Below are 11,083 nucleotides of genomic sequence, written 5' to 3' on the forward strand. Positions count from 1 at the left end.
TAGTGCTTGGTTGTCTGGCTATGAAAGCCCCGTGGTGTCTCGCATTAACACAAGGATACAGGACCTGACAGGACTTGATGTCTCCACAGCAGAAGAACTCCAGGTAAACCGTTAGGACAAGTAGGGTGGTGACTGTCAGCAGCCGGCATTTCGCGTTGGGTGGCTTGGTGTGCGGCACCGGGCTCCCTTGGGCGGTGGTGGCGCGGTGGCCACAAAAGCTCATTCAGCCCCGGGGTAGTGAATTTGATGGCTGGTTTGCTTCCAGGCCACGGGAAGAATGAGTGGGGTTTTTTACAGGGAGGAAAAAACAAAGTTGTCTTTGCTGAGTAGCACTTACTTTAGTGTGAAATGGCTTTCTGGTGGTGGAGGGAAACGGTAATAACTGAAACTCCTGCTGTTTGTTGAAGTGGCTGTGTAATTCCTTTTTCTTTATACTAATAAAATTGAGTTTTATTGCTGCAGGGTCAAACTTCGCTGCTGTAGTGATAGCGAAAAGTTTAGCTTGACTGATGATACTACAGGGAAAGGGGGAGAGAAGGGGGGTTTACATTTGCCAATCCCATCCTTTGGTCCTAGAAGGCCAACAGTGGGTCTGGTGTCTCCGTCACGGGGGAAGGACTGACTGTGCATTTAACTTGAGTAAATTTTATTCTAGAAATACTTTTATTCGTTTAGTTGAGGCTTTTAAATGAACAGCTGCTTCACTGATTCTGAGAAAGCATTGCTACCTAGAAAGTAGTTCCTGAAAGCTGTTGTGCTACTGTAGACTCGTAATGCCCAAGCATCTGGTTGAGAATTGAGGTTATTATGAATACAAAGAAGACATGAAAAAAAATTAAAAAAAATCAATCAGCAGCAAGGACAGTGGATTCTCTTTATTGACATAGAGATCAAAAAGTGATTTAAACTTGGCTGATGTAAGAGCTCCGTGACCCATTTTGAAGAGAGTATAGCCTTTAAAGTTTCTAGAGAAGAAAAACATTTTTCTGCCCTGGGGAAGTCCCACATTCCTTTCCTGGAGTAGACCGCATCTTACGGTGCCAGTCTTGGATGTGCTGCTGCTCCTGTAACCAGACATCTTGGGGCTCCTTGGAGCCTGTGGGGGGGCCAGGTCTTTGGGAGTTTCCTGGTCAGGTTCTGTCACCTGAGAGTCACTAGGATCAGAGAGGAGCAGATGCTCAGAAATGGCAGAATGCCTTTACTGTTCAGCTGGGGGCGGACAGAAGAGCTTTCCAGGAAAACTGACCCTGGGGAAGGGAAGGGAAGGTTCAGTGGTGGCTTTGCTGGGAGCTGGTACCCAGTGGAGAACTGCAAAGGCAGGCTGAAGGGCTGAGACCCTAAAGCTCCGAGTCAGGTTCTGGCTGTGCGCTGATGGAGGGGTCTGGGTGAAGTCGGAGCTACCTGTGAAGAAACCCAGTAGGACTTTGCTGCTTGCAGCACGGTTTAACTGGCAGAGACTTGGCCTTTCCTGTGGCTTGATTCTTAAAGTTCATCTAGTGAAAGGTTGTAGATGACGGTCAAATTCTTGTCTGGATAAACTACTGCTTTACTAGATTTTGTGCTTCTCCTTTCACTGTAGGTAGCCAACTACGGCGTAGGAGGCCAGTATGAGCCTCATTTTGATTTCGGAAGGGTAAGTCCTGTTTTCTGTCTCCACCTCTTTCTTCTTCACAAGTGCTGTGTTTCTCTTTTTCAGGTGGCAAATTATGGAGTGGGAGGACAGTATGAACCCCACTTTGACTTTGCACGGGCAAGTAAAGAGATGGAGGAGAGATAGTCACCTGGTGAAGCCTGGGCCTCTGGGCTGTGGCACAATTTTTATTCCTTAACCTGTATTAAATTTTGTAGCTCTTCAACTTTTCTAATCCATCTTAGTGGAGAAAGCCCTCTAAACCACCAGCTGAACTGATAAACATTCTAGGCATTACAGAGCAACAAGGCTTTTCTTCAAAAACATAATTAAAAAAGAATTATTCCAAGGAGGTGACTGATAGTTCTTAACAGAGCAAAGAGCATTAGCTTTATTCCAAAGCTGGAGAAACATTTACCAGTATTCTGGCTGGCCAGGGTACTGGCCGTGTAAAGCCATTTTGTTTAAAATCGCTGAAGGATATAGAGCTAACCCGTATAAAAACTCGGCGTACATCCCATGCTCCTGACACGTGCGGCGTACGATGGTGGCATCAGCTAACGTGCATCCACGCACCCAAGCTACTGTCGCTGTGCCCGCGGTGCAGAGCCTTGCTGAATAAGGCAAACGTGGCTGCATGGGTGAGAGCTTAATGCCCTCTTCTGTGAGGAAGGCGTCGTAGGCAGCGTAGGAGAACGCGCGTCGCAGCTTACCGCGGAGTCCCACGATGCGGAGAGAGAACTTCTTTCCCCAGAGCCGAGACGCAGGTGTCTTGCGTGCTGTTGAAGAAATTTTGAAAAATATAAAGGTGCTCTGTTACTGTAGTTTACATGCCGAGTGCTAGCAGACTCTTGGAACTGGAAAAAGCCTAGCGAGGTCCTCTCATCTCTCCATCCTTTTTTTTTTTAAATTTGATTTAAATTCCCAACATATTGCTATTCCAGTTTAAACTGCGGACTGCTGGAAATAATGCCACTGAATTCAGTTGGTTATTTATTGGGCATACCTATGTGTGATTTTAACACCTTCAGATTAACCTTACTGTGAATCCAAGCCACCACCTATTAATCAGAATCTCTGCTCTGTAAGCACATGCTCAAAAAGCATTGCAAACGATTAACAGTTTTTGTTTGGAAATGCATGGGTAAATTTCTGGTTAATTAATGGTAATGATTGCCGAAATTTTAGCACAGACAAAGGGTGGGATGTGAGGTGTGACAAAAGTTAGTCTTGTAACCCATCGCAATGGGTTTTTCTTCTTGTCAGTATGTCAAATGATTAAAAAAACCCCACCTTGCTTGCCCAAATGGCTCTCCGGGCTAGTGTGTTAGCTCTGCAGAGGCGAGCTCGGCTGCCTCCCTTCTTCCCAGCTGTAATGCAAGAGCAAGGGTAAAGGCCTCCCCCTTGACCTCACCGCTGGCGGTGTCGCAGCCACACCACGCACGTTCTCAGGCGCGTAGGTGGGTACGTACCTTACCTCCTGCCGAAAGCTTTGGGAAGGGCTGCGCCAGACACGCTGCCGCTGAGATAACGCACTGGCTGCTTAATGAATCGCTCGTTGGATTTTTCAGGGTGCTCTAAAATACCTGTGTGCCAGGGAGGAGCGCAGAATGCGGGAGGCCAGCTGGGTCGCGCAGCAGCCTGCCCGCAGAGCAGCCGGCACACCTGCAGCTCCGCTCTGAGGGCCAGAAAGGCAGAAGCACCCCCGAAGGGAGCAGGGCCAGGGCAGCTGCCCTCGGGGCAGGCTTGGAGCCCTCCCTGCGGCTACAGTGGGTCTTGGTGAACCTGGGTCTGAAGGGCCGCCCTCCCTGTTGGTCATCTTGGGCAAGGACCAGGGGGGATACGGGAGCATAATTAATCAATCACGTTTGTGGCTGTGAAGAGGATTTATATATGCTTCAGACAGTACAGTTGTTCTTACCCATCAGCAATTTGGGCTTACGGCCCTCCCTGTCCTACAGGATTTTAAAATGCCTGGTTTATTTAAATTAATAGATACATTCATATTGCATTCTCCCCTCCTTCCAAATAGAGGGATCAAATTAATCTTTCTGCATGAGTTTGTCTGCAGCTGTATGGTACTGGCCCCTCTCAATAATCAAAATGAAACGCTTATTAAATGTGCTTGCTTTTATTCACAGAAAGATGAGCCAGATGCTTTTAAGGAATTGGGAACAGGCAACAGAATTGCTACTTGGTTGTTTTATGTAAGTAAGTGCTATCTTTCTGCCATGTGCCAGTGCCAAAAATATCCATCCCTGCATATTCTACACCCTTGAATGATGTCGTTGCCTTTTTGTTTTTTACTGAAGTGATACTTGCAGATGAAGAGAGCCACTAAGGTAGCAGTAATACATACAGGCTATCTTCTTACCCCGAAGTAACGGTTCTTCCAAGTGTTCTTAAGGAGGTGGGGTTCCCCCCCCTCCCCTCGGAGTTGAGCATCAATTAAATTAAACTAATTTGACTGTCTATTCATTTTTCTATCTGTCCGCATCGGTGTTTATAGCATGCTCGTTGCCAGAACGTCGGGGCGTGTAACATTCAGGGCCAAGGCTGGCTGTTGCACCTTGCACAAAGCGGGTGGGTTTCAGCCTTTTTTAAGGCTGTTAAGCGTGTGCAGCCTTCGCCCACTAACTGGGAGGTAGAAATGAAGTTGTTCGCTAACCGAATTCTGGTTTTACTAAAACGTGATGCTATGAACGAAGGTGTCAGCTTGCCACTTAGCCGTGCCTTTTCCCGCCTTTTCAGATGAGCGATGTGTCGGCAGGGGGCGCCACCGTCTTCCCTGAAGTAGGAGCTAGCGTGTGGCCTAGAAAGGTGAGCGGGGTTTGTGACAGCCGGTGGGGCCGCCCCTCGCCCGTGGAACGGGGGTACACGCGAGAGCGCGGAGGTACTTACGGGTCAGGGAAGCGGCTGGAGCAGCGCTGGGGATTCCAAGGGCTTCTGATGTTCTGCCTGTTAACGCCGAGTTACCTGTTGGACTCGACTGCTCCTACCGCACAGACCTTGCCTTGCAATACTTCAAATCACATTTTGGAAATACTCAAATCCCTGAGGAGGTTTAGTGGCGAGGCGGCTGTAGGGAATTGCCCCTGAAATTGTGTGTTCCCGTTACATTTTTATTTCCCTCAGAAGGGTCACAAATAAGGTCCGTCTTTGCTGGCCTGCTGCTCATTTTTAGTAAATTCTCTTGCTTTCTAAAACTGGTCAGAGTTGAACGAAACTGGCTTCGGGTTTAAAAAAAATTAACAGCCAAGTATACATAGACAGAGAATGAGTCAAAGGAGACTCATTCCTTAGGAAAGCAAATGTTAGAATATGGAAAAGAGCTTTCAGTTTAAAAGGAACGTCTGAAATACAAATACACCTACCTTTGCCTCATCGTTAAGTAAGTTGGTGTGACGGTGTGTATCGCACAGAGCAACACGCTGAGGGTTTCCCCTGCCATTCCCAGGGAACGGCTGTATTCTGGTACAACCTCTTCCCAAGCGGAGAAGGAGATTACAGCACGCGGCATGCGGCCTGCCCGGTACTAGTTGGAAACAAATGGGGTAAGTACCCCTCACGTTGTTGTCGCTGCCAGTGACCTGGAGGTCTGGGGCTTTGTTGGTGGGCTGTCGTGGGTTTCTTTTGCCTCTGGACTTCATGGGGGAATAAAAAGCAGCCAGAAATTAGGTCCTTTATAAAGAAATCTACTTTGTAGCTATATCTGTGTCATCTCTCTCTAGACATATTATGTTACTTATTTTATGTATGGTAGCATATTTTATAATAGATATAAAATACCTGTAATACTCTATCTACTTTAATAGTTCTCTGTAGCGTTGCAGCGACTGGAAGGTTTTATCCCCTCTTGGATTTATTAGGCCAACTTCACATTTGTGTGTGTGTACTAAAATACTTTAGAGAATTACCATAAGCCTGTGCTTAACGGAAGGCTGGCCAATAGCATATATTTAGCTTAAATTAGAAGCAGGGAGCCAACCAGGTGCAGTGATCAAATACCTTTATGTCTTTGCAGTATCCAATAAATGGCTCCACGAGCGGGGACAGGAATTCCGAAGGCCGTGCACTTTATCAGAGTTGGAATGATGCGGAGTCGTCCTTCGTTTCCTCCGTATTCAGTTTGTGTAAAATGCACACATCTCCTACAGTTTACAATTGACTAACACTCCACTACAGGTTCAGTCTTCAGCTACACCGGTGTTTCATCTGTGGACAAAACAAACATGCTTTTAGTTCCCTTAAACTATCTCCTTAAGGTTTTATGAACAGAATATATTAAGGTCCATGAGTGTTACAGGAAGAAAAAGAAAAAAAGGACAAAATACAGATCAGGGCCACAACTAACAGTGACGTTGTGTGTGGTGTTCACCGTCGCCCCTCTGATCCGGATGGAAAGCCAGCGATTGTTCGCTTAGAGTCCTCCTCACAACTGTCCGTCTGCAAAGGGCGGGATGATTTAACGGGAGGGCTCCCTTCTAAGGAAGGGTGAATTAAAGCAGTTCGTATTCCTCAATTTCCAGACATTCGACTCCTTGCTTTTCTAGAGTGCCTGACCACTACTGTTGAGAAGGCACAGCTTGTGTTTCTCTGGGGAACAGGTTATTATGTTTTAGTCTGGTTTTCCACTTCTGCAAAAGCCCGTTTTTAAACTGTCTTCCTTCTCAGCCTCTGTGGGGGATTTGGCTCTTAACCTCGCAACTGTGAGCCAGCAGTTACATACGCATAGGTGAGATGCTTCAGCAGCGTTGTGTCAAACAGGGCTGCATCAGAGCAGCCTGACAACAATTACAGCCTGGCTTCCCTCCTCTTTTTTTTTTTTTCTTTAATGTTTGTCCACATAAACAAACGCTGCTTTTATTCTTAGTAATCAACTCCCGCATCTTGTTCCTTGGGCAGTGGGGATGGGAATGTTACCATCTTCATTAATCAAAATAATTGTGCCTGATGACACTGGAATTTCGACTTGGTTATGAGACTTCAGGTGATGAGGTAATACATAGTCCTCACAGAACGCTCTCCACCCTCATCCTCCCCGTTCTCAAGGTTTTGTGAGAAACAGATGGCCTATTTATGAATCTACATCTTTTTTAGATGCTTTTTATTTTGCCAATGGTTTGGGTTTTTTCTGCTGCGGATGCCGAAGGCAGGCCACAGCAGTGACATGCCTTTAGTCACGGGGTGCCTGTTTGCACAGGACCCCCGAGAAGGTGCCTGCTCTGGGATGGTTTGGTGTTGCTCACCTTGCAGAGGCCCCTTCGGCTGCAGCGCCGCACCTCGCGCTGCCTCCCCTCTTTAAGCTGTAGCTGGCACTCGTGAGCGAGGAAGCGCTGGGAAGGGGCCTCCTCCAGAGGCTCTGGTGCCATCACTTCACTGCTGCTCTTCCCATGAGCCGGGGCTGGAGCCACTCACCCAGAAAAAGCGTCCCCAAAGTCAGCGGTGCCCACACTGGAAGAACTCGCTGGTGGTGACTTGCAGGGACCTTAGCTTGTGACGAGTCGTCCTTACGCAGAGATGAAGTCGAAACCTCTGAGGGAGATGAGACTGCGGCCGCTGGAGCTCTTGAACTTTTGTTCTGCTTGTCAGATTCCTGCGGGAGGAATAACTGCTGTCCCCGCTGCCCCTCAGCGCAGGAAGAGCTAAGCAGGGCAGGGAGAGGCTGCAGGGAGGTTCGCTTTCCTAAGCCATTTCTCTTCAACGGCAGGATTTTTAGCAAAACGTCTAAATATCCACTAGCATGAGGACAAGAATCAAAGTGAGCTGCACCAGCCTCTACCTAAACAGTCTAATTTTCTGCATGATGATGGTTTTACTGATTTAGGGGTCAAGCCTGAAGTCTTTACCAAGGAAAAAATTTCAATTTTAGTTCATTGGATTTTCTGCCTCAATAAAATGTTGGAAATTGAGCCAAAACGTAGATGAAACCAACTGTTAACGTGTTAGAAATACCTCTGGAATGCTGAGAATGCAGTTTAAGGTACGATAGTTTGAAAAACTGCATACTTTAGGAAGACACTTTTAAAAATCTTTGCTGGAAAATGCATTGTTAAATTTCTACTGAGCCTGTTCGCAGTGGGACCTGTTTATCCTTAGCCCTGCACCTTCTTGCATTTTGCCTGTGCTTTTGGCAGATGTGAAACAAAGTCCATCCAGCACTTAAGACAACCAATAAAAAGAAAAATCAGAAATAGTTCCACCTCACATCTGTACTGCTCGTTTATTCAGAATAGCTGGTACGCTAGAGCAGTGTCTGATTCACATAGGTTCACCAAAGGAAGGGGTTAAAGGAGCGTATTTTTCATGACTAAATTACAATCATTAAAAAACCCAAAACATAGTGTTTCTACTTACTGGAATTTTCTCCCTTTCGCACAGCATCATTCATCTCCATTCCATCCATGGTTTTCTCTTTCCCACCATCTTTTTTACTTCCTTAAGCTCCAAAAGAAAGGTAACCATGGCCGCAGGTAAGTCTTGCCACTTCCCTGCAAGCAAAAGACCACAACGAACAAGGTGGTGTTAGGAGCCTCACCTTTGGGGCGCTAATGGTCTCTCAGTAGCTCCAAGGCATTTATAAATGCTTTTAGAAAAGCCAATCCTGCAGAGTTAAAACAAGCACCAAAAGCAAGCAATGTATTGCCACCATGAACACCTTTAGAAAGTGGTATCTGGGGTTTTTTTCTGAAGTGAGCAGAGGAGTTAACTTGACACATTAAAATAATTAAAAGCTACAAACTGTAGAATTTCCATAAGGTAAAAGAGAAATACTGAATAAAAAGTGTCAGTGGCTGCTTTAAGTCTTTCACTGCTGTAGTGGAAGAAACACGTCTCTTTCTTACCTGTTCAATGAAGAAAGGAACGGTTGAAGCCATGAGAAATCAATCAACAGTTTTGTCATATTAAGCGATTCCCCCCCCCCGCCCCCAACTCTGTTCAGCCAAGAGGAGACTGGGCAGGTGGCTGTTACCATCCTCACCTCAGCTACCACCGGGTGCTTCCAGTGTCCAACAGCAGTGTAAGAACGGTCTCGGAGGCATTGCTTGGGGAGTAAAAAAGGGTTTGTGCCTGAGTCTTTAAAGCAGTGAACTACTCAATGACTTGCAGTTCTTTTGGGAAGAAAAATAGTTTGTCTTTGACAGTGGAAAATTTCACTTGGTGTTTTTTTTAAAAAAAACAACTCAAAACTAACACTCAAGTCTGCTGAGGCACATCAGACTGAAATGTTCCAGATTATTAGAAGAGAAAGGGTAAGCTTATTTTTTTGAACTGCAGCCAGTCCCTGGTTCCTCATTCTCCACTGCAGTAGCGTGCGAGCACCTAATGCTAACTGGCTAAGGGATTACACCGGCGGCGCTGCTGCCTTCTGCCTCCCCTCTTCATTTCTCAAAGGGCTTTCGGATCAAGAGCTCAAGTGGCTCCTGTGGGAATCTAGTTTTGTATTAAAGATAACTGAAAACTGTTTAGCTCACAATGACTGACAATTGAGAAACTGCCTTACTGTTAAATTTTTTGTAATAAAATTTTTAATGTAAAAAAAAGAAAAAAAAAGGGCATAAAAATAAAAGCCACTGCCATTAGCAGTGAAAAATCCACCCCATCAACCTCTCCTCGTATATGGCTGTTGTAAATCTGATCACACAGACTTTTTTTATCACCGTATATGTTTCCTGGAAACCGAGCGCATTTCTTTCACTTCATAGTCTAGGCAGGCAGGTGCAGAAGATGCTCGTACCACCAATTACTACTAAACACCTTCCCAGACCCAAAGTTTGTGTCTTGGTTGGAAACCCACCGTGCTAACGGACTGATCTGCGGGGCTGAAGGCATGTTGGGCGCAAAAATTTATGAAAAGGAGCTGAGCTGCTCTTGGGGAGGAGCGTGGCTCAGCCCCTTTGGTTCCCTAACGCATTGATTTATGGCAGTAGCTGGTGTGGGATTTAATGGCGCCGTGGGAACCACACGAGCTTCTGGCTTGAACCTCAAAATGAGCACAGGGCCGGGTCAGCTGCTGAGACCCTTTTCCAGGGATGACAAATACTTCCATTTCCTGAAGCCAAGAGGTCAAACAACCAGTTACTCTGAGTAGTTCTTGGGAGGGGATGAAAGATCAGGCTACCCTGTAACCAAGAGCACAATACGGGGACAGAGCATGCACTTACATGGAGGAAGACCAGGTCGATGTCTTCTTCCATAATCAAGACTTCTGCAGTTTATATGCTACAGTTGTTCCGTGCTTCACTCTTTCAAAAGAGAGGAGTGCATACTTAATTTGTGCTCATTAGGAACCTGCAAAAAAGCACAGCAAGGGCTGCTTAGAAGCCTTGATCCTTTCGCCTGTGGAATGGAGCCTTGCGCTGCTGATGGAGCACGTGGCTTGCAGTTGGGGAACTGCCCTCCCTCCCCAGTGCAGCCCACAGACACAGCTGATGTGCTCACAGATTTGGCAGCCACGGGATAGGAAATCAGTCTAAAGCATACCAGTGTTTTTTTTTTTAGTCTGGAAACGTGAATTGATTCCATCCCCAGCTACTCCGTGCGTGCTGCTCAGCTGCTGCCGTGCCCCTCTCGGCAAGGTGGGCCAACGCCAGGAGAATGTGAGTGGCTTGGTGGCTCTGTCCTTTCAGAGGACAAGGCTTAGGCCAACCCTCTGAGCTTTTTGGGGTGTTTGTGGGCTGCTTTCCAGCCACTTAGGCCCAGGCTGGAAATGGCTGAAGCGGGGCCGCCCCTTTGCGCGTAGGCGTGAGGCTCGTGCCCTCAGCCTGCCTGCTATCCCCAAGCCTGCCGGTGGCGCAGGGGCTTTAGCACAGGGGTGTCATGGGGTGAGCTGCAGCTCACGGCCTTCCCTGCTGAGAAGACAGAGGGTCTGCCCTACCTTCTGCATGTGGCCTGAGGCACCTGCCCAGGATTTGGGGGGGCCTAGGTGGCCTTTGCCTCCTCCCACGGAGGAAGGGAAGGATTGTGGCACAGCCCTGTGCTACCCCCGACCAGTGCTTATGCACTGTGGCGTCCCACCATCCTACCTGGGGAGCTGGGGCTCTTCCAGCACAGCTGCACCTGGAGCGCGACCAGGGGGGATCACACCCAGGGAGGAACCCCGCCTGGGTGAGAACTACGGCAGTTGCAGCTAAACAAGGTAGGGCAGGGCAAGGGATAGGGAAAAAGGCCTGCGGATCACAGAATCGGTTTGGTTGGAAGAGATCTCTGGGATCATCGAGGCCAGCCTTTGCCCTAACACCCCCATGCCAACTAGCCCGTGGCACTGAGTGCCACGTCCAGGCTTTTCTTAAACACCTCCAGGGATGGGGACTCCACCACCTCCCCGGGCAGCCTCTTCCAGTGCCTGACAACCCTTTAGGGGAATAAATTCTTCATAATATCCAATCTAAACCTGCTCTGGTGCAACTTGAGGCCATCTCCTCTTGTCCTATCAGTGGGTAGCCTCGGAGA

At 47.6% G+C, this 11,083-nt stretch overlaps 1 protein-coding gene across 1 annotated transcript; it reads left to right on the forward strand.

Annotated features, from left to right (window-relative positions):
• Positions 1 to 3: 3 nt before the first annotated feature.
• Positions 4 to 6,124, forward strand: LOC104167345 (prolyl 4-hydroxylase subunit alpha-1; the record flags this gene model as incomplete). The annotated part of the gene is made up of 6 exons (XM_009707580.1): positions 4 to 103; positions 1,580 to 1,633; positions 3,772 to 3,837; positions 4,382 to 4,450; positions 5,088 to 5,184; positions 5,655 to 6,124. Coding segments are annotated over 6 exons (457 nt in total), but the record flags the coding sequence as incomplete, so codon positions are not given.
• Between the last annotated feature and the right edge of the window lie 4,959 nt (positions 6,125 to 11,083).

The sequence above is a fragment of the Cariama cristata genome, unplaced genomic scaffold (genome assembly GCF_000690535.1).
Source record: "Cariama cristata isolate BGI_N322 unplaced genomic scaffold, ASM69053v1 scaffold19069, whole genome shotgun sequence".
NCBI classification, from domain to species: Eukaryota; Metazoa; Chordata; class Aves; order Cariamiformes; family Cariamidae; genus Cariama; species Cariama cristata.